Raw genomic sequence first — 25,340 nt, forward strand, 5'->3', positions numbered from 1 at the left:
CATGGCACGTAACAAGGGGTACAGTGAGCCTTAACACCCCACAGGTGTTTGATGACTTTTCGGTAAAGTTCGATGTGTAAATGACATTTTTTTTTCCACTAAAATGCTGTATTTTCCCCAAATTTACAATTTTTACAAGAGGTAATAGGAGACAATATGGAAATACCCCATATGTGGACGTAAAGTGCTCTGCTGGCGCACTACAATGCTCAGAAGAGAAGGAGCCACATTTGGCTTTTTGAAAGCAAATTTTGCTGAAATGGTTTTGGGGGGGCATGTCGGAAGCCCCCATGGTGCCAGAACAGCAAAAAAAAAAAAAAAAAAAAACATGGCACACTATTTTGTAAACACCCCTCAAGAAACATAACAAGGGGCACAGTGAGCCTTAACATCCCACAGGTGTTTGACAAATTTCCGCAAAAGTTGGACATGAAAAGGAAAAATGTGATTTTTTTTTCACTAAAATGCTGGTGTTACCTCAATTTTTTCATTTTCACAGAATCACAAGGTATAATAGGAGAAAAAGCCTCCCAAAATGTTTAACCCCATGTCTTCTGAGTATGAAAATACCCTATATGTGGATATAAAGTGCTCTGCGGGTGCACTACAATGCTCAGAAGAGAAGGAGCTCCATGGAGCTTTTGGAGAGAAAATTTGTTTGGAATCGAAGTCGGGGGCCATGTGCGTTTACAAAGCCCCCCATGCTGCCAGAACAGTGGAATCCCCCCCCCCCCACATGTGACCCTTTTTCGGAAACTACACCCCTCACAGAATGTAACAAGGGGTTCAGCGAGTATTTATACCCCACTAGTGTTTGACAGATCTTTGGAACATGTAACCGAAAGAAACTTTCCTCAAGGGCTCAAAATTAGAAATATTGTGTAGATAAGGTAGGGGATTTATTATTCACTGAAAAGAGCAACTAAAACAACAACCTACAGGTGTGGAAGACCACACAATAAATAGTGAATATACCCCAGTTAAAAATAATTTATGACAAGTATAATCATGTATAAAAGTAATTTTATTGAAATGTATAGTTTAAAAAATACATATATGTATATCTAAAATCACAGAATCAATTCATAAACGGTAGTAAAAAAATATATATATAGAATATATAAAAAATTAAATATGAAAGTATAAGGTGGATGCTGGGGTGAGAGAGCCTGTATGCCAATATAATAAAAAAGGAAATAAAATGGTTCTTTGCGAAGTCACAATGCTAGTAGTGAGCTGCAATTAATAGTTTATAAATCAATATCTGCAGGGGTTGCATGCACAAGGTGAGGGGAAGGAGGGGGGAAGGACGTAGTGCAAAATGTGCAAAAAAGATGTGCAATACTTGTGGAAATGAATTACCACGCAATGGCCGGTGAGGGCAACCAATTATATGTGATAAAATTGTGGATTAATAACCAAAACAAAAGGTAAATGAATAAAACATGACACTCAAGTGAGTTGCAACAAGTGAAAAGATTTAAAAATTAAAAATTAATTAATTAACGGTGCAACTAAAGTGGACAAGGACTTGAACATGCAGCCTAAAGAAGGGAAAATAATAATACCTGGGTAACACGGTATAGTGCTAATAGTAAGCAATAACAACCAACAGGCAGTAGGCAGCAATAGTGCAGATAGCAGCAGATAGATAGCAGCAAGTTTAGGTGGTGACTAGCAACAAGGAATAATATGTAGGGAAGAAACGGTCTAGTATAAAACTGGCACAGGACTCACCCCAATCCACCTCCACAACTCCGACGCGTTTCGCCGGAAGCGGCTTTGTCAAGGAGTGAGGTGGACTAGGATAGTCTCGCTATAAGTAGGATATGTATGCCAATGAGGAGTGAGGAACGCACCTGTTGCGGGACACTGGGTGATGTAAACCGGAAATGGCGTCAGGTCACGTGAGCGGATCGGCTCATGTGAATGAGACCGAGATCTCGCGAGAGGAGGGCCGTGTAAGCCGTCCACGCCTGGGGTACACTACTGCGCATGTATGCTGGCTCAACTCCCATATAGGGAGCCAGAGACGCGCGTCTCTGGCTCCCTATATGGGAGTTGAGCCAGCATACATTTCAATACATACATTTCAATAAAATTACTTTTATACATGATTATACTTGTCATAAATTATTTTTAACTGGGGTATATTCACTATTTATTGTGTGGTCTTCCACACCTGTAGGTTGTTGTTTTAGATCTTTGGAACAGTGGACTGAGCAAATGAAAAATGTAATTTTTCATTTTCATGGACCACTGTTTAAAAAAATCTGTCAGACACCAGTGAGGTGTAAATGCTCGCTGAACCCCTTGTTAGATTCTGTGGGGGTTGTAGTTTCCAAAATGTGGGGGGGGGGTCCACTTTTCTGGCACCACGGGGGGCTTTGTAAACCCCCATGGCCTTCAATTCCAGACACATTCTCTCTCCAAAAGCCCAATGGCGCTCCTTCTCTTCTAAGCATTGTAGTGCACCCGCAAAGCACTTTACATCCACATATGGGGTATTTATATGCTCAGAAAAAATGGGGTTAAAAGTTTTGAGGGGCTTTGTCTCCTATTACCCCTTGTGAAAATTAAAAATTTGGGATAACACCAGCATTTTAGTGAAAAAATACAAATTTTTAATTTTCACATTCAACTTTAACGAAAATTCTTCAAACAACTGTGAGGTGTTAAAACTCACTATACCCCTTGTTACTTTCCGTGAGGGGTGTAATTTCCAAAATAGGGTCACATGTGTTTTTTTTTTTTCATTTGTCAGAACCGCTGTAACGATCAGCCACCCCTGTGCAAATCACCTCAAATGTACATGGCGCTCTTACTCCCGAGCCTTGTTGTTTGCCCGCAGAGCATTTTACGTCCACATATGGGGTATTTTCGAACAAATTTTGGGGGTATTTTTTGCCTTTTACCTCTTGTGAAAATGAAAAGTATGGGGCAACACCAGCATGTTAGTGTAAAAAAATAAATATTTTTACAATAACATACTGGAGTAGACCCCAAATTTACTTTTTCTTAAGGGGTAAAAGGAGGAAAAAGCCCCCCCAAAAACAATTTGTTAGGCAATTTCTCCCGAATATGGAAATACCCCATATGTGGCCCTAAACTGTTGCCTTGAAATACGACAGGGCTTCGAAGTGAGAGAGTGCCTTGCGCATTTGAAGCCTAAATTAGGGATTTGCATAGGGATGGACCTGGATGGAAGAATTACACTTGCCTCCGATACCAAAACTACCCCACAGCAGTGTTTCCCAAACAGGGTGCCTCCAGCTGTTACAAATCTCCCAGCATGCCTGGACAGTCAATGGCTGTCCGGCAATGCTGGGAGTTGTTATTTTGCAACAGCTGGAGGCTCCGTTTTGGAAACAGTGCCGTACCAGATGTTTTCATTTTTATTGGGGGGGGGGGGGGGGGGACTGTGTAGGGGTATATGTATATGTAGTGCTTTACTTTTTATTTTGTGTAGTGTAGTGTAGTGTTTTTAGGGTACATTCACACGGGTGGGGGTTCACAGCGAGTTTTCTGCTGGGAGTTTGAGCTGCAGCTGGAAATCGCTGCAAACCCCCACCTTGGGGGGGGGGGGGAGAAACCTCCAGCTGTTGCAAAACTACAACTCCCAGCATAACCTTTTGTTGTCCGTGCATACTGGGGGTTGTAGTTATGCAACAGCTGGAGGAACACTGGTTGTGAAACCCAGCTGTTGTAAAACTACAACTCCCAGCATGTATGGTCTATCAGTGCATGCTGGGAGTTGCAAAAGCTGGAGGCACACTGGTTGCGAAACACTGAGTTAGGTAGCAAACTCTCAGTGTTTCGCAACCAGTGTGCCTTCAGCTGTTGCAAAAACTACAACTCTCAGCATGCACTGACAGCCAAAGGGCATGCTGGGACTTATGCAGCAGCTGGAGGCACACTACTATAACTCCCAGCATGCCCTTTAGCTGTCCGTGCATGGTGGGAGTTGTAGTTATGCAACATCTGGAGGCACACTTTTTCATAACTATATAACTACAACTCCCAGCATGACCAGACAGCCAAAGGGCATGCTGGGAGTTGCAGTTGTGCCTCCAGCTGCTGCAAAACTACAACTCCCAGCATGCCCTTTGGCTGTGTATTCTGGGAGTTGTTGCTAAGCAACAGCAGGAGGCAAACAGCGCTTACCTCCTGCTGTTGGATCCCTGTGCCACAGGCCGCCGGGACCACCGCCTCAAGAGACTCGGGACCGCCGCCACACCGGACCCCGGGTGAGCCTCCCCACACCACCCACCGCCGATCACCCCCTCCCTCCACCACCGATCACCCGCTGATGTCGACCAGCAAGACAGGCGATTGGTCGGACGGTCCGGCCGACTAATCACGCCAATCGTGAGGTGGCCACCACTCCTAGTGGTGCCACCACTCCTGCTGGGAAAGCGTGATTGGTGCCGACTCGGACAGCACCAATCACCCTTTATTTCCGGGTCACCTGGTCCCTGGTGACCCGATTGACCGGGAATTGCCACAAATCGCCAATCTGAATTGCTCATTAATTTGCTGATATCGCCGACATGGGGGGGTCTCACAAGCCCCCCAGGGGTTTGCATGGGGTGCCTGCTGAATGATTTCAGCAGGATTCCTGGTCCGGTCCCCGCCCGGCGAGCCGCAGGGACCGGAATTCCCATGGGCGTACAGGTACACCCTTGGTCCTTAAAGGGGTTATCCACCATAAGGTGATTTTAGTACGCACCTGGCAGACAGTAATGGACATGCTTAGGAAGGATCTGCACTTGTCTTGGGGCTAAATGGCTATGTTGTGAGATTACCACAACACTGTGGCTATCTTTTTGTGAACTGATATTTCCTGTTTGAGTTTTCTTCTTTTGCCTACAAATCCCATAACTCCATTTTCCTCCCTCCCACACATGAGCCACCCCACCCATTGAAACATACATGAGCTGCATCCATTCAAAAGACCATCAGCTGACTAGTGAGTCAGGTCTCAGCCGCATTGCAACCTAGGAAAAATCTGAGACAACAGTCATTTTGTATGCTGTTTAAAATAAATATTGGGGTGAAAATCACAGAAGAATTGTGGGAAAACCGTCACACATAGGTACAGACATTATATTATGAACGACACTAACTTTACAGCCTCTGTAGCATATTCAAATAAAACAAATTCCAGGAATACCCCTTTAAGTGGTTAAGAAAAATTAATATTGTCCAGCTAAGTGATTTAATTTCCTCCACATAACAATAGATGTCATCTAAATAAAATAAAAACCCTTGAACCTCACCAGAGCTTATTTATAATTGTAACTTCTGTAGACAGGGAAGATGGCTGCCAGAAATCCTGCAGAAAAACTACTGTCTTATAAGCCATATGATCAGACCAGAGAAGCATGGGGAAATATTTCTTGTGTCGCTCTGCCATGTGAGGGATTCCATAAGAGGACCAGCCCAGACTGTGCCTGCCTAGGAGATCTGGTGATGGTACATCACAAAAGTAGATTCCCCCATTAATATAGCAGGTATGTGTCTTTCTGTGTCCCCCTCACACCCAAATAACTCCCTCATACCTGTAATATTCAGCTTGCACTGCTTAGTACTGCTCTATAATGTCCTCCATACTACTACTGTTTCTGAGGATGTGCTGTCCAGATATAGAGGAGCAGGATGTCCTCTTCTGCAAATACTATAGAGATATAGGAAAGCAGAATCCTCTCTTCTGTGTGTGCAGTGTATGAAGAAATCACAGCAGATAGTCTACAACTACTATGTCAGGGAAGACTGGAGCCTGCAGAGGGAAAAACTGGTGAAAAATGCCATAAAATGTAATATATATTAATAGATATGTTATTATTAGCATGTCACACACAGTGACGGCTATTCTGAAAAGCCACCAACTTACTCTCATGGAATATTTACCTTGGGTTGTTATTCCCGTTATTGGCCAGGGAGTCTCCAATGAGAATTTCGACCCCATTGATGTAATCGGCGCAGCAGTCCCCTCGGTTGGTGATGGTTATATGTGATATTTTATGCGTTTTCAATAAATCCACTCTCCACCAGGGTGAAAGCTCAGATTGGGAAGAAAAACACGTTCCACGGGCCCAGAGAGGATCCGTATTTCCATCGATGGCATTGATGGCGGCACTAGGGCTGCCCACATTTGTAGAGTGTGTTGCACGACCACGAAGTGCAACATTTTGAGCTAAAATAAGGGAGAAGAAAAACAAGTAATGAAACATAATCCCCTAATCTCATGTGTAATCCTGTATCTCCATCATTGTGTCCCGCATGGACTGATCTAGATGGTGTCGGGGGACAATGTTTTACCAGATGAAGCTACATTGATACAAAAAGCTGTGGCCCATCCTCATTTAAAGGGGTACTCCGCTGCTCAACGTTTGGAACAAAATGTTCCAAATGCTTAGAGCCGGCCCCGGGAGCTCATGATGTCATAGCCCTGCCTCTTATGATGTTACGCCCCGCCCCCTCAATGCAAGTCTATTGGAGGGGGTGTGACAGCCGTCACGCCCCCTCCAATAGACTAGCATTGAGGGGGCGGGGCGTGAGGTCATAAGAGGCGGGCTATGACGTCACGAGCTCCCAGCGCCGGCTCTAAGCATTCGGAACATTTTGTTCCAAACGCTGAGCAGTGGAGTACCCCTTTAAGTTTCTTCTTTTTATGTTGATGTCTGTGTGTTTGTGTGTGTGTGTGTGTGGGGGGGGGGGGTTATCTACCTACTGTAAGACCTATCTACCTACCAGGGAGTATTGATCTACCTAATGAAAAGAGAACTATTTACTTACTGGGGGTACTTATCTAACTACTAGGGGTGCCAATCTATCTACTTGAAGGACCTACAGTATGTACCAATTGTGGGACCTATATACTCTTTGGATAAAGCAATATGAAAGCCTTCCTACTTACCTACCCTTGGGGGAACCTGTATACCTAATGGGCTAAAGGGAGGCACATATCTACCTACTAGGGTAACCTACTACCTAATGGAGGACTACCTACCTAATTTAGGGCATATATACCTACTGTAGGAGCCTATCTACATACTGACGGAATTTATCTACCTAAAGTGGGGACCTATTTACCTACGAGGGACACCTCCTCAATAATGGAGGACCTATTTACCTATGAGGGAGACCTCCTCATTAATGGAGGACCTATTTACCTACAGAAGGTACATATCCACCTACTGGAGGAACCAACCTACCTATCTTCCCACAGGGGGACTTACCTACCTAATTGGGACCTATCTATCCCCAAGGGCACTGATCTTCAGGTAAGACCTTTCTACTTACTAAGGGAAGCTACTGTACCCTCTTATCGAATGGTGGGCCTATTTATCTACCGGTGGAACATAACCTCCAACATAAGAGAGGGAAGTACCTATCCAATGGAACCTACTTAACTGCCAGGGTACATACCTAGCAACTGAGGATACCTATCTAGCTAATGAAAAGGACCTAACTATTTAATAGGGTGACCTAGCTCATCAGGGAGATGTACCTACCTCATCAACCCACATACCTATCTGACTTTGTACTACCCTATTATGCATCCTACTGTGCAGTTGCTATTATTACCATTTGGGGCACATTGGTTGGTAAGTAGATTATTATGGTGCTGGAAAAGCCTAAGCTGCTTGTTTGATAGATCTACAGAGATGAATCATAACCGGAAGAAGTCATCATGGTGGTCTGGATGCCCAATGTATAATATAATGGGGTGAGGTAATGTTATGGGGCTGTGAAGTGTAATGTTAATGCTGCAGGATACAAAGACGGGTCACACAGATACCAATTCCATCTATCAGCAATAAATATAATATTTTTTTCTATTAGACTCACGCTCAGCATCGCTGGTCACCAGGATCAGCAACAGAGAGAAGGTGAGGAAGATCATGATCCCTGGTAAGCCCTGAAAACAAGCACAACTAATGGCGTATATGTTAATAGTGTTATATAGTGCTCAAATAATAGTGTTATATATTAGTAGTGTTATATAGTGCTCAACTAATAGTGTTATATATTAGTAGTGTTATATAGTGCTCAACTAATAGTGTTATATATTAGTAGTGTTATATAGTGCTCAACTAATAGTGTTATATATTAGTAGTGTTATATAGTGCTCGCTCAAATAATAGTGTTATATATTAATAGTGTTATACAATGCTCAATTAATAGTGGTATATATTAGTAGTGTTATATAGTGCTCAACTAATAGTGTTATATATTAGTAGTGTTATATAGTGCTCAAACAATAGTGTTATATATTAGTAGTGTTATATAGTGCTCAACTACTAGTGTTATATATTATTAGTGTTATATAGTGCTCAACTAATAGTGTTATATATTATTAGTGTTATATAGTGCTCAACTAATACTGTTATATATTAGTAGTGTTATACAGTGCTCAACTAATAGTGTTATATATTAATAGAGATATATAGTGCTCACTTAATAGTGTTATATATTAGCAGTGTTATACCGTGCTCAACTAATAGGTTATACTGTACATTAGTAGTGTTATATAGTGTTCAACTAATAGTGTTATATAGTGCTCAAATAATAGGGTTATATATTAGCAGTGTTATATAGTGTTCAACTAATAGTGTTATATAGTGCTCACCTAATAGTGTTATATAGTGCTCACCTGATAGTGTTATATATTAGCAGTGTTATACCGTGCTCAACTAATAGGGTTTTACTGTACATTAGTAGTGTTATAAAGTGTTCAACTAATAGTGTTATACAGTGCTCAACTAATAGTCTTATATAGTGCTCAACTAATAGTGCTATATAGTGCTCAACTAATAGTGCTATATAGTGCTCAACTAATAGTGCTATATAGTGCTCAACTAATAGGGTTATATATTAGTAGTGTTATATAGTGTTCAAATAATAGTGTTATATAGTGCTCAACTAATAGGGTTATATATTAGTAGTGTTATATAGTGCTCAAATAATAGTGTTATATATTAGTTGTGTTACACAGTGCTCATATAATAGTGTTATACTGTACATTAGAAGTGTTATGTAGTGTACAACTAATAGTGTTATATAGTGCTCAACTAATAGGGTTATATATTAGTAGTGTTATATAGTGTTCAAATAATAGTGTTATATAGAGCTCAAATAATAGTGTTATATATTAGCAGTGTTATACCGTGCTTAACTTATAGGGTTAAACTGTACATTAGTAGTGTTATATAGTGTTCAACTAATAGTCTTATATAGTGCTCAAATAATAGTGTTATATATTAGTAGTGTTATACAGTGCTCAAATAACAGTGTTATATATTAGTAGTGTTATATAGTGCTCAAATAATAGTGTTATATATTAGTTGTGTTATATAGTGCTCAAATAATAGTGTTATATATTAGTAGTGTTATATAGTGCTCAAATAATAGTGTTATATATTAGTAGTATTATATAGTGCTCAAATAATAGTGTTATATATTAGTAGTGTTATATAGTGCTCAAATAATAGTGTTATATATTAGTAGTGTTATATAGTGCTCAAATAATAGTGTTATATATTAGTAGTGTTATATAGTGCTCAACTAATAGTGTTATATATTAGTAGTTTTATACGGTGCTCAAATAATAGTGTTATATATTAGTAGTGTTATATAGTGCTCAAATAACAGTGTTATATATTAGTAGTGTTATACAGTGATCAAATAATAGTGTTATATATTAGTAGTGTTATACAGTGCTCAAATAACAGTGTTAATTATTAGTAGTGTTATATAGTGCTCAAATAATAGTGTTATATATTAGTAGTGTTATATAATGCTCAAATAATAGTGTTATATATTAGTAGTGTTATATAGTGCTCAAATAATAGTGTAATATATTAGTAGTGTTATATAGTGCTCAAATAATAGTGTTATATATTAGTAGTGTTATATAGTGCTCAACTAATAGTGTTATATATTAGTAGTTTTATACGGTGCTCAAACAATAGTGTTATATATTAGTAGTGTTATATAGTGCTCAAATAACAGTGTTATATATTAGTAGTGTTATACAGTGCTCAAATAATAGTTTAATATATTAGTAGTGTTATATAGTACTCAAATAATAGTGTTATATATCATTAGTGTTATATAGTGCTCAAATAATAGTGCTATATATTAGTAGTGTTATATAGTGCTTAAATAATAGTGTTATATATTAGTAGTGTTATATAGTGCTCAAATAATAGTTTTATATATTAGTAGTGTTATACAGTGCTCAAATAATAGTGTTATATATTACTAGTGTTATACAGTGCTCAAATAATAGTGTTATATATTAGTAGTGTTATATAGTGCTCAACTAATAGTGTTATATATTAGTAGTGTTATATAGTGCTCAAATAATAGTGTTATATATTAGTAGTGTTATACAGTGCTCAACTAATAGTGCTATATATTAGTAGTGTTATATAGTGCTCAAATAATAGTGTAATATATTAGTAGTGTTATATAGTGCTCAACTAATAGTGTTATATATTAGTAGTTTTATACGGTGCTCAAATAATAATGTTACATATTAGTAGTGTTATATAGTGCTAAAATAATAGTGTTATATATTAATAGTGTTATATAGTGCTCAAATGATAGTGTTATATATTAGTAGTGTTATACGGTGCTCAAATAATAGTGTTATATATTAGTAGTGTTATATAGTGCTCAAATAATAGTGTTATATATTAGTAGTGTTATATAGTGCTCAAATGATAGTGTTATATATTAGTAGTGTTATATAGTGCTCAAATAATAGTGTTATATATTAGTAGTGTTATACGGTGCTCAAATAATAGTGTTATATATTAATAGTGTTATACAGTACTCAAATAATAGTGCTATATATTAGTAGTGTTATACGGTGCTCAAATAATAGTGTTATATATTAGTAGTGTTATATAGTGCTCAAATAATAGTGTTATATATTAGTAGTGTTAAATAGTGCTCAAATAATAGTGTTATATATTAGTAGTGTTATACAGTGCTCAACTAATAGTGCTATATATTTGTAGTGTTATATAGTGCTCAAATAATAGTGTTATATATTAGTTGTGTTATATAGTGCTCAAATGATAGTGTTATATATTAGTATTGTTATATAGTGCTCAAATAACAGTGTTATATATTAGTAGTGTTATATAGTGCTCAAATAACAGTGTTATATATTAGTAGTGTTATATAGTGCTCAAATAACAGTTATATATTAGTAGTTTTATACGGTGCTCAAATAATAGTGTTAAATATTAGTAGTGTTATATAGTGCTCAACTAATAGTGTTATATATTAGTAGTGTTCTACAGTGCTAAAATAACAATGTTATATATTAGTAGTGTTATATAGTGCTCAACTAATAGTGTTATATATTAGTAGTGTTATACAGTGCTCAAATAACAGTGTTATATATTAGTAGTGTTATATAGTGCTCAACTAATAGTGTTATATATTAGTAGTGTTATATAGTGCTCAACTAATAGTGTTATATATTAGTAGTGTTATATAGTGCTCAAATAACAGTGTTATATTTTAGTAGTGTTATATAGTGCTCAAATAATAGTGTTATTTATTAGTAGTTTTATACGGTGCTCAAATAATAGTGTTATATATTAGTAGTGTTATATAGTGCTCAAATAATAGTGTTATATATTAGTAGTTTTATACGGTGCTCAAATAATAGTGTTATATATTAGTAGTGTTATATAGTGCTCAAATAATAGTGTTATATATTAGTAGTGTTATATAGTGCTCAACTAATAGTGTTATATATTAGTAGTGTTATACGGTGCTCAAATAATAGTGTTATATATTAGTGGTGTTATATAGTGCTCAAATAATAGTGTTATATATTATCAGTGTTATATAGTGCTCAAATAATAGTGTTATATATTAGTAGTGTTATATAGTGCTCAAATAATAGTGTTATATATTATCAGTGTTATATAGTGCTCAAATAATAGTGTTATATATTAATAGTGTTATATAGTGCTCAAATAACAGTGTTATATATTAGTAGTGTTATATAGTGCTCAAATAACAGGGTTATATATTAGTAGTTTTATACGGTGATCAAATAATAGTGTTATATATTAGTAGTGTTATATAGTGCTCAAATAATAGTGTTATATATTAGTAGTTTTATACGGTGCTCAAATAATAGTGTTATATATTAGTAGTGTTATATAGTGCTCAAATAATAGTGTTATATATTAGTAGTGTTATATAATGCTCAAATAATAGTGTTATATATTAGTAGTGTTATATAGTGCTCAAATAATAGTGTTATATATTAGTAGTGTTATATGGTGCTCAAATAATAGTGTATTATATTAGTAGTGTTATACAGTGCTCAACTAATAGTGCTATATATTAGTAGTGTTATACGGTGCTCAAATAATAGTGTTATATATTAGTTGTGTTATATAGTGCTCATATAATAGTGTTTATATTAGTAGTGTTATATAGTGCTCAAATAATAGTGTTATATATATTAGTAGTGTTATATAGTGCTAAAATAATAGTGTTATATATTAGTAGTGTTATATAGTGCTCAACTAATAGTGTTATATATTAGTAGTGTTATATAGTGCTCAACTAATAGTGTTATATATTAGTAGTGTTATATAGTGCTCAAATAATAGTGTTATATATTAGTAGTGTTATATAGTGCTCAAATAATAATGTTATATATTAGTAGTGTTATATAGTGCTCAAATAATAGTGTATTATATTAGTAGTGTTATATAGTGCTCAAATAATAGTGTTATATATTAGTAGTGTTATATAGTGCTCAAATAATAGTGTTATATATTAGTAGTGTTATATAGTGCTCAAATAATAGTGTTATATATATTAGTAGTGTTATATAATGCCCAACTAATAGTGTTATATATTAGTAGTGTTATATAGTGCTCAACTAATAGTGTTATATATTAGTAGTGTTATACGGTGCTCAAATAATAGGGTTATATATTAGTAGTGTTATATAGTGCTCAAATAACAGTGTTATATATTAGTAGTGTTATACAGTGCTCAAATAATAGTGTTATATATTAGTAGTGTTATATAGTGCTCAACTAATAGTGTTATATATTAGTAGTTTTATACGGTGCTCAAATAATAGTGTTATATATTAGTAGTGTTATATAGTGCTCAAATAATAGTGTTATATATTAGTAGTGTTATATAGTGCTCAACTAATAGTGTTATATATTAGTAGTGTTATATAGTGCTCAACTAATAGTGTTATATATTAGTAGTGTTATACAGTGTTCAAATAACAGTGTTATATATTAGTAGTGTTATACAGTGCTCAAATAATAGTGTAATATATTAGTAGTGTTATATAGTGCTCAACTAATAGTGTTATATATTAGTAGTTTTATACGCTGCTCAAATAATAGTGTTATATATTAGTAGTGTTATATAGTGCTCAAATAACAGTGTTATATATTAGTAGTGTTATATAGTGCTCAAATAATAGCGTTATATATCATTAGTGTTATATATGCTCAAATAATAGTGCTATATATTAGTAGTGTTATATAGTGCTTAAATAATAGTGTTATATATTAGTAGTGTTATACAGTGCTCAAATAATAGTTTTATATATTAGTAGTGTTATACAGTGCTCAAATAATAGTGTTATATATTACTAGTGTTATACAGTGCTCAAATAATAGTGTTATATATTAGTAGTGTTATATAGTGCTCAACTAATAGTGTTATATATTAGTAGTGTTATATAGGGCTCAACTAATAGTGTTATATATTAGTAGTTTTATACGGTGCTCAAATAATAATGTTACATATTAGTAGTGTTATATAGTGCTCAAATAATAGTGTTATATATTAGTAGTATTATATAGTGCTAAAATAACAGTGTTATATATTAATAGTGTTATATAGTGCTCAAATGATAGTGTTATATATTAGTAGTGTTATACGGTGCTCAAATAATAGTGTTATATATTAGTAGTGTTATATAGTGCTCAAATAATAGTGTTATATATTAGTAGTGTTATACAGTACTCAAATAATAGTGCTATATATTAGTAGTGTTATACGGTGCTCAAATAATAGTTTTATATATTAGTAGTGTTATATAGTGCTCAAATAATAGTGTTATATATTAGTAGTGTTATATAGTGCTCAAATAATAGTGTTATATATTAGTAGTGTTATACAGTGCTCAACTAATAGTGCTATATATTTGCAGTGTTATATAGTGCTCAAATAATAGTGTTATATATTAGTTGTGTTATATAGTGCTCAAATGATAGTGTTATATATTAGTATTGTTATATAGTGCTCAAATAACAGTGTTATATATTAGTAGTGTTATATAGTGCTCAAATAACAGTTATATATTAGTAGTGATATACAGTGCTCAAATAATAGTGTTAAATATTAGTAGTGTTATATAATGCTCAACTAATAGTGTTATATATTAGTAGTGTTCTACAGTGCTCAAATAACAATGTTATATATTAGTAGTGTTATATAGTGCTCAACTAATAGTGTTATATATTAGTAGTGTTATACAGTGCTCAAATAACTGTTATATATTAGTAGTGTTATATAGTGCTCAAATAATAGTGTTATTTATTAGTAGTTTTATACAGTGCTCGAATAACAGTGTTATATATTAGTAGTTTTATACAGTACTCAAATAATAGTGCTATATATTAGTAGTGTTATACGGTGCTCAAATAATAGTGTTATATATTAGTAGTGTTATATAGTGCTCAAATAATAATGTTATATATTAGTAGTGTTATATAGTGCTCAAATGATAGTGTTATATATTAGTAGTGTTATATAGTGCTCAAATAATAGTGTTATATATTAGTAGTGTTATACAGTGCTCAACTTATAGTGCTATATATTAGTAGTGTTATACGGTGCTCAAATAATAGTGTTATATATTAGTTGTGTTATATAGTGCTCATATAATAGTGTTTATATTAGTAGTGTTATATAGTGCTCAAATAATAGTGTTATATATATTAGTAGTGTTATATAGTGCTAAAATAATAGTGTTATATATTAGTAGTGTTATATAGTGCTCAAATAATAGTGTTATATATTAGTAGTGTTATATAGTGCTCAAATAATAGTGTTATATATTAGTAGTGTTATATAGTGCTCAAATAATAGTGTTATATATATTAGTAGTGTTATATAATGCTCAACTAATAGTGTTATATATTAGTAGTGTTATACGGTGCTCAAATAATAGTGTTATATATTAGTAGTGTTATATAGTGCTCAAATAACAGTGTTATATATTAGTAGTGTTATACAGTGCTCAAATAATAGTGTTATATATTAGTAGTGTTATATAGTGCTCAAATAATAGTGTTATATATTAGTAGTGTTATATAGTGCTCAAATAATAGTGTAATATATTAGTAGTGTTATATAGTGCTCAAATAATAGTGTTATATATTAGTAGTGTTATATAGTGCTCAAATAATAGTGTTATATATTAGTAGTATTATATAGTGCTCAAATAATAGTGTTATATATTAGTAGTATTATATAGTGCTCAAATAATAGTGTTATATATTAGTAGTGTTATATAGTGCTCAAATAATAGTGTTATATATTAGTAGTATTATATAGTGCTCAAATAATAGTGTTATATATTAGTAGTATTATATAGTGCTCAAATAATAGTGTTATATATTAGTAGTGTTATATAGTGCTCAAATAATAGTGTTATATATTAGTAGTGTTATATAGTGCTCAAATAATAGTGTAATATATTAGTAGTGTTATATAGTGCTCAAATAATAGTGTTATATATTAGTAGTGTTATATAGTGCTCAAATAATAGTGTTATATATATTAGTAGTGTTATATAGTGCTCAAATAATAGTGTTATATATTAGTAGTGTTATATAGTGCTCAAATAATAGTGTATTATATTAGTAGTGTTATATAGTGCTCAAATAATAGTGTTATATATTAGTAGTGTTATATGGTGCTCAAATAATAGTGTTATATATATTAGTAGTGTTATATAGTGCTCAAATAATAGTGTTATGCAGAGTTCAACCAACAGTATTATACAGTATAATGCTCAAATATCAATTACACAGTGTTTCACGCCAGGCTTCTACATTCTACACACAATGACGGAAATTATTCAGATTTTAAAGTAACATCTATTGAACACATCGACAAAGATATTCCGCAGCGGTATAATACTCTCAGACAGCGAGAGAATTTTTGGATATTTAAATTGCGCACTTTACAGCCTCTAGATTTAAATTAACTTATTGAGATCAATCTGTGAACATCTTATTACTGTCCAGCTGCTATTTTTCATACATATGGCAATTTTTTTTTTTTTTTTTATGAACTGGTGCCAGAAAGTTAAACAGATTTGTAAATTACTTCTTTAAAAAAATCTTTACCCTTCCAGTACTTTTTAGTAGCTGTATGCTACAGAGGAAATTCTGTTCTTCTTGAATTTCTTTTTTGTCTAGTCCACAGTGCTCTCTGCTGACACCTGATGCCCTTGTCAGAGAGTACTGTGGACAAGACAAAAAAGAAATAAAAAAAAGAACAGAATTTTCTCTGTAGCATACAGCTGCTAAAAAGTACTGGAAGGATAAACATTTTTTAATAGAGGTCATTTACAAATCTAAACGAATAAAGAAGCACTCACCGTTCAGCGGAGACAGTTGCTTAACGGGGTCTGTTTACGGGAAGATAGATCTCAGCATTGGCGCGAGTGAAATGGCGCTCGGAGGCTACGCCGGCAGTTTTGCACGCAAGTGCGTGCTTCTTCCGGTCTCTGAGGCCGGAAGAAGCACGCACTTACGTGCAAAACTGCTGGCGTAGCCTCCGAGCGCCATTCCACCTGCGCTAATGCTGAGATCCAGCTTCCCGTAACCGGACCCCGTTACGCAACTGTCTCCGCTGAGCGGTGAGTGCTTCTTTATTCGTTTAGATTTGTAAATGACTTCTATTAAAAAAATCTTTACCCATTCCAGTACTTTTTAGCAGCTGTATGCTACTGAGAAAATTCTGTTCTTTTTTAATTTCTTTTTTGTCTTGTCCACAGTGCTCAAGGGCATTAGGTGTCAGCAGAGAGCACTGTCACCGGACCCCATTACTCAACTGTCTCCGCTGAGCGGTGAGTGCACGTACGTGCCTTTGTTTATGTGCCAAGCCTCCTCTCTACCCTGAACCGGGCAGAGAATATACTGTCCATTTTATGCAATATATTTATGGTTCCGGGGTTAATAACCATTATCCAGTGCCCAACTAGTAGTGCCATCCATAATTGTGCCCAGATAACAGTATTATATAGTGTCTAAATAATCCATCTGTGGCATGAAGTTACTTTCATATGGGTGCGGAGCCCACATTGGACTGTCCTTGGTGAGGACCGGATGGTGGGGGTAAGATATTGCCTGTTTTCTATGCTATACTGATCATCTTATTTATATAGCGGCAATGTATATTGCATGTGCAGCACTTTACCTTTCCTATATACAGACAATAATCAGACATTACAGAATTACAGAGGAATCATGGGGGCTCTGCCCAGAAGTCTATGAGGATGTATAGGAGCAGGACGCCATTACATAATACATTATAAAGTGCGCAGTGCCCTCACCTGTGTATCCTGATCTCCTCGTCTGATTGGAATAAACTCCAGAAGAGAAGTCTCCCGCCTTTATATGTGGAGGAGCCGGATGATTGGAAATTCTTGAGGATTCAGTTAAAGATTAATTATTAATTGTCTGTTGGCGTCATCCTCTGTGTACATAGGAGTCACCATTAACCCCACGGATTATATACACAAAATCACAAATTGTTCCTTATAATAGTGCACCAGATCTTTCTACACAAGTCAAGAGATGGAGAAAGAGAGAGTAATTGGTAGAGGTAAAAGGACACAGGGGGCGCATAAAGGCTTGGAAAACCAAGACAACAGCTGAAATCTATCAGCATTCTGATCCCTTGTCAGAGCAAATTGATATCAGACGGTTCAGTCCCAACCGATGGCTCCAAAAAGGTCTCATTGCCGCGAGTCACACAAATCACATCTCATGGTGGGGAAAAGCAAAGAGCCGTGTCCAGACCTTCACCACCTAATTGTTGTAAAACATAACAATGGCGTTGGGTACAGGCGCATTTCTAAGACGATTATTTCACCATAAATTTACCTCCTCCCAAGATTTCTAACAGAGGAGAGAGAAGAATAATCAGAAGAGACGTCCAAGAGCCGAGGACAATAGTGGAGATTACAAAAAGACCTGAATCAGCAGATGTCTCTGAGAAAACAGTAAGTGCTGCCATGGCCTGTATGCACGCTCACCACACACCGCCATGACCTGTATGCACGCTCACCACACACCGCCATGACCTGTATGCACGCTCACCACACACTGCCATGGCCTGTATGCACGCTCACCACACACTGCCATGACCTGTATGCACACTCACCACACACCACCATAACCTGTATGCACGCTCACCACACACTGCCATGACCTGTATGCACGCTCACCACACACCACCATGACTGTATGCACGCTCACCACACACTGCCATGACCTGTATGCACGCTCACCACACACCGCCATGACCAGTATGCACGCTCACCACACACCACCATAACCTGTATGCACGCTCACCACACACTGCCATGACCTGTATGCACACTCACCACACACCACCATAACCTGTATGCACGCTCACCACACACTGCCATGACCTGTATGCACGCTCACCACACACCACCATGACTGTATGCACGCTCACCACACACTGCCATGACCTGTATGCACGCTCACCACACACCACCATGACCTGTATGCACACTCACCACACACCACCATGACCTGTATGCACGCTCACCACACACCACCATGGCCTGTATGCACGCTCACCACACTCCGCCATGACCTGTATGCACGCTCACCACACACCACCATGGCCTGTATGCACGCTCACCACACACCACCATAACCTGTATGCACGCTCACCACACACCACCATGACCTGTATGCACGCTCACCACACACCACCATGACCTGTATGCACGCTCACCACACACCACCATGGCCTGTATGCACGCTCACCACACACCACCATGACCTGTATGCACGCTCACCACACACCACCATGACCTGTATGCACGCTCACCACACACCGCCATGGCCTGTATGCACGCTCACCACACACCGCCATAGCCTGTATGCACGCTCACCACACACCGCCATGACCTGTATGCACGTTCACCAAACACCGTCATGACCTGTATGCATGCTCACCACACACCGCCATGACCTGTATGCATGCTCACCACACACAACCATGGCCTGTATGCACGCTCACCACACACCACCATGACCTGTATGCACGCTCACCACACACTGCCATGACCTGTATGCACGCTCACCACACACCGCCATGACCTGTATGCATGCTCACCACACACCGCCATGACCTGTATGCATGCTCACCACACACCACCATGGCCTGTATGCACGCTCACCACACACCACCATGGCCTGTATGCATGCTCACCACACACCGCCATGACCTGTATGCATGCTCACCACACACCACCATGGCCTGTATGCACGCTCACCACACACCGCCATGACCTGTATGCACGCTCACCACACACCGCCATGACCTGTATGCACGCTCACCACACACCACCATAACCTGTATGCATGCTTACCACACACCGCCATGACCTGTATGCATGCTCACCACATACCGCCATGGCCTGTATGCATGCTCACCACACACCGCCATGGCCTGTATGCACGCTCACCACACACCACTATGGCCTGTATGCAAACTCACCACACACCGCCATGGCCTGTATGCACGCTCACCACACACCACCATGACCTGTATGCATGCTCACCACACATCGCCATAGCCTGTATGCACGCTCACCACACACCACCATGGCCTGTATGCACGCTCACCACACACTGCCATGACCTGTATGCACGCTCACCACACACCCCCATGGCCTGTATGCACCCTCACCACACACCACCATGGCCTGTATGCACGCTCACCATACACTGCCATGACCTGTATGCATGCTCACCACACACCACCATGGCCTGTATGCACGCTCACCACACACCACCATGGCCTGTATGCACGCTCACCACACACTGCCATGACCTGTATGCACGCTCACCACACACCCCCATGGCCTGTATGCACCCTCACCACACACCACCATGGCCTGTATGCACGCTCACCACACACCGCCATGACCTGTATGCACGCTCACCACATACTGCCATGACCTGTATGCACGCTCACCACACACCACCATGGCCTGTATGCACGCTCACCACACACCACCATGGCCTGTATGCACGCTCACCACACACCGCCAAGACCTGTATGCACGCTCACCACCATGGCCTGTATGCATGCTCACCACACACCACCATGGCCTCTATGCACACTCACCACACACCACCATGGCCTGTATGCACGCTCACCACAAACCACCATGGCCTATATGCACACTCACCACACACCACCATGGCCTGTATGCATGCTCACCACACACTGCCATGACCTGTATGCATGCTCACCACACACCATCATGGCCTGTATGCACGCTCACCACACACCACCATGGCCTGTATGCACGCTCACCACACATGGCCATGGTCTGTATGCTCGCTCACCCCACACCACCATGGCCTGTATGCACGCTCACCACACACCACCATGGCCTGTATGCATGCTCACCACAAACCACCATGACCTGTATGCACACTCACCACACACTGCCATGGCCTATATGCACACTCACCACAGACCTGCTTGGGCTGTATGCACGCTCACCACACACCACCATGGCCTGTATGCACGCTCACCACACACTGCCGTGGCTTGTATGCACACTCACCACACACTACCATGGCCTGTATGCACGCTCACCACACAAGACTACAGGATAGCCTGTATGCACGCTCACCACACACGGCCATGGCCTATATGCACACACACCACACGCTGCCATGGCCTGTATGCACGCTCACCACACAAGACTCCACCATGGCCTGTATGAAAGCTCACCACACCGCCATGGCCTGTATGCACCACACAAGACTCAATTTGAAGTTTGGTGATGGGAATATCATTATCACCAAATGGTTCTGGCAAACTTCACATAATTGGAGGAAGGATGAATGGGAAAATTTACAGAGACATTGTTATAAAAATCTGCTGCCTCAGGATGATAAAGATGATACAGGGGCGGACATTTCAGGAGGACAATGAGCCTGAACACACCGGCATGAAAACTATCAAATGATTTCACAGGACGTAAATAAAGCTGCTAGAATGGCCCAGCTGATCATCTGACTTATATCCCATTGAGAATCTATGGAAAGAACTGAAGATCATGATTCATAGAAGAGGCCCGCAGAACCTTCAAGAATCAAGGACTGTTTGTGTAGTAGAATGGCCAAAATCCCACCAAATAGTGGTATTTTTTCTTGTGTCATCTCGCATTATTACACATGCCTTTATTTCTGATGTTATTTGTGTTGGTTTCTTTGTGTGAATGAATTACTTTGGTTGTGACCAACATCCAGGGAATATTTCACATCAATAGCAGGAAATATATTTAGTGAGAAGAATGGTGAAGTGTTCAATTCAATGCTCTGTGGGTGCACTAGAGGGCTCAGAAGGGAAGGAGCAACAATGGGATTTTGGAGAGTGAGTTTTTCTGAAATGGTTTTTGGGAGGCATGTCACATTTAGGAAGCCCCTATGGTGCCAGTACAGCAAAAAAAAAAAGAACATGGCATACTATTTTGAAAACTACACCCCTCAAGGAATGTAACAAGGTCTACAGTGAGCCTTAACACCCCACAGGTGTTTGATGACTTTTCGTTAAAGTTAGATGTGTAAATTTATTTTTTTCACTAAATAATGGTTTTCCCACAAATTTAACATTTTTAAAAGGGGTAACAGAAGAAAATGCCCCACCAAAATTTGTAAACCCATCTCTTCTGAGTATGGAAATACCCCATGGGTGGACGTCAAGTGCACTGCGGGCGCACTACAATGCTCAGAAGAGAAGGAGTCACATTTGGCTTTTGGAAAGCAAATTTTGCTGAAATGGTTTTTGGGGGACATGTCCCATTTTGGAATTTTGGAAGCCCCTATGGTGCCAGGACAGCAAAAAAAAAAAAAAAAACACATGGCATACTATTTTTGAAATTACACCCCTCAAGGAACGTAAAATGGGGTACTTAACACCCCACAGCCTTAACACCTCACAGGTGTTTGACAAATTTCTGCTAAAGTTGGACGTGAAAATGAAAAATGTGATTTTTTTTCACTAAATTGCTGGTGTTACCCCAAATTTTTCATTTTCACAAGGGGTAATAGGAGAAAAAAGCCTCCCAAAATGTGTAACCCCATTTCTTCTGAGTATAGAAATACCTGATAGGTGGATGTAAAGTGCTCTGCGGGCGAACTACAATGCTCAGATGAGAAGGAGCGCCATTGAGCTTTTGGAGAGAGAATTTGGTTGAAACGGAAGTGCGTTTACAAAGTCTCCATGCTGCCAGAATAGTGGAACCCCCCCACATGTGACCCCATTTTGGAAACTACACCCCTAACATAATGCAGTGAGCATTTACACCCCACTGGCATTCGACAGATGTTTTGAACAGGCTGTGCAAATGAAAAATTACATTTTCATTTTCACGGACCACTGTTCCAAAATGGAGTCACATGTGGGGGGGGGGTCCACTGTTCTGGCACTATGGGGGCTTTGTAAACACATGTGGCCTTCAATTTCGGACACATTCTCTCTCCAAAAGCCCAATGGTGCTCCTTCTCTTCTGAGCATTGCAGTTCGCCCGCAGAGCACTTTACATCCACATATGGGGTATTTCCATACTCAGAAGAAATGGGGTTACAACATTTTTTCCCCTATTTTCTCTTGTGAAAATGAAAAATGTAGGGTAACAACAGCATTTTAGTGAAAACATTTTTTTTTCACATCCAACTTTAACAAAAATTGGTCAAACACCTGTGGAGTGTTAAGGCTCACTATACCCCTTGTTTTATTCCGTGAGGGGTGTAGTTTCCAAAATGGGGTCACATCTGGGTATTCATTGTTTTGCGTTTATGTCAGAACCGCTGTAAAATCAGCCACCCCTGTGCAAATCACCAATTTAGGCCTCAAATGTACATAGTGCGCTCTCACTCCTGAGCCTTGTTGTTCACCCGCAGAGCATTTTATGCCCACATATGGTGTATTTCTGTACTCAGGAGAAATTGCTTTGCAAATTTTGGGGGTCTTTTTTTCCTTTTACTGTTTGTGAAAATTAAAAGTATGGGGCAACACCAGCATGTTGGTGTAAATTTTTTTATTTTTTTACACTAACAGGCTGGTGTAGCCCCCAACTTTTCCTTTTCATAAGGGGTAAAAGGAGAAAAAGCCACCAAAAATTTGTAATTCAATTTCTCCTGAGGACGGAAATACCCCATATGTGGCCCTAAACTGTTTCCTTGAAATACGACAGGGCTCCAAAGCGAGAGAGCGCCATGCGCATTTGAGGCCTGAATTAGGGATTTGCTTCCGCCACCAAAATACCCTATGGCAGTGTTTCCCAAACAGGGTGTCTCCTGCTGTTGCAAAACTCCCAGCATGCCTTGACAGTCAGTGGCTGTACGGCAATACTGGGAGTTGTTGTTTTTCAGCAGTTGGAGGCTGCATTTTGGAAACAGTGCCGTACAAGAAGTTTATTATTGGGGGGGGGGGTGGACTGTTTAAGGGGGTGTATATGAAGAGTTTGGGAGTTTGAGCTGCGGCAGAAAATTTTATGCATCTCAAACTTGCAGCAGAAAACTCACTGTAAACCCCCGCCTGTGTGAATGTACCCTGTATATTCACATGGGGGAGGGGCAAAGCTGCAGAGCTGGTGTGTAGCACACGATTGCCCACCCCTCCCAATGGTGGAAGTGACCATGACCATGTGTGCTTATTTTCATGTTGATCTGACCAGTATTTCGAGAGAAAACTACACATGCAGAAAATTGCGCAATTCAATATGGCTGCCAGAGCATCTGATCAATTCTGGTACAGAAAGTGATCACTAACATGTATATTAATTTTCACGCTGTTCCAACCCGAATTTTCAGAGAAAACTGTTTGCAGAATATTGCGCAATTCAATATGGCTGCCAAACAATGTGATCAATCAATATTGTAAAACCATGTCTGATTCAATATCTCAATATAGACCTTGATTTTTTTAATATTAAAAACCTATGAAATAAAAAATGGCCGCCGAGTTTGGTGACGTTTGCAAATAATCGATATTTAGACATACATCGTACAGGAGGTAGGCCTAGACATTTGTGCCAAATTGATAATTATTCTAACAAATGGTTCAAGAGAAGAAGATTTTTTTTTTAATATTCTGCAATTCAATATGGCGGACACACCATGTGATTAATAGACTAGTAATAAACATACATAAGTCTGCATTACAGTCTAACCATGAACAATATTTTATACATCAGTAGCTTTAGCAGTTGCAAAGAAGCAAATGTTTGAATATTGAACATCAATTTGCCATAAAACAAAGATGGCTGCCTGGTCATGTGACCTAAGTTTTTGGTCAGCAATGTGCTTATTACAGATATTTAAAGAGGTACTCCGCTGCTCAGCATTTGGGACAAACTGTTCTCAATGCTGTAGCTGGCGGTGGGAGCTCATGACGTCATAGCCCTGCCCCCTCATGACGTCACGCCCCATCAGGTGCTCCCGGCTCCAGCGTTTGGAACAGTTTGTTCCAAATGCTGAGCAGCGGAGTACCCCTTTAAGTACAGGGGCTTATTGGCTTGCAGTGATTGGCTAGCAGTAGCCATAATGATTATGCAAATTAATCAGCTTTAACAAACATTGTACAGGGGGTGACCATGAACATGCCTGCCAAATAATGAATGGTTCAAAAAAAACGGTTTCCGAAAGGAAGAGGTTTGTAGAATATTGCGCAATCCAATATGGCGGCCACACCATGTGACCAATTGACTTGTAATGGACAAAGAATAATCTTGATCATGCTGTTACCACGTGCAACAATCTATAAATCTATATCTATAGTGGATGCATAGAGGCAAATATACCTGTATGAATATTTAGCAAAAACATGTAACAAAATGGATGAATTATAATTAGTAAACATCGCGTTATACAAAGATAAAATACGTTTAATCATATAAAAGGGAAATTGTGTCCTAAAGGAAATATGTGACACCTGTGAAAAGGAAGCAACGAATTTAA

General features: G+C 38.4%; 1 protein-coding gene across 1 annotated transcript in view; it reads right to left on the bottom strand.

The window, feature by feature from the left end:
• LOC130319336 (fucolectin-like) overlaps window positions 1-25,340 on the bottom strand; it is an 83,411-nt gene that overhangs the window by 15,837 nt on the left and 42,234 nt on the right. Inside the window, exons 2-3 of the mRNA XM_056552919.1 lie at window positions 7,855-7,940; window positions 5,911-6,196 (exon numbers count right to left, since the gene is read on the bottom strand). Coding sequence (XP_056408894.1) covers window positions 5,911-6,196; window positions 7,855-7,909 — 341 coding nt within the window. The 5' untranslated portion in view covers window positions 7,910-7,940. The remainder of the gene's footprint in view (window positions 1-5,910; window positions 6,197-7,854; window positions 7,941-25,340) is intronic.

Source organism: Hyla sarda, unplaced genomic scaffold (assembly GCF_029499605.1).
Source record: "Hyla sarda isolate aHylSar1 unplaced genomic scaffold, aHylSar1.hap1 scaffold_211, whole genome shotgun sequence".
NCBI lineage: Eukaryota > Metazoa > Chordata > Amphibia > Anura > Hylidae > Hyla > Hyla sarda.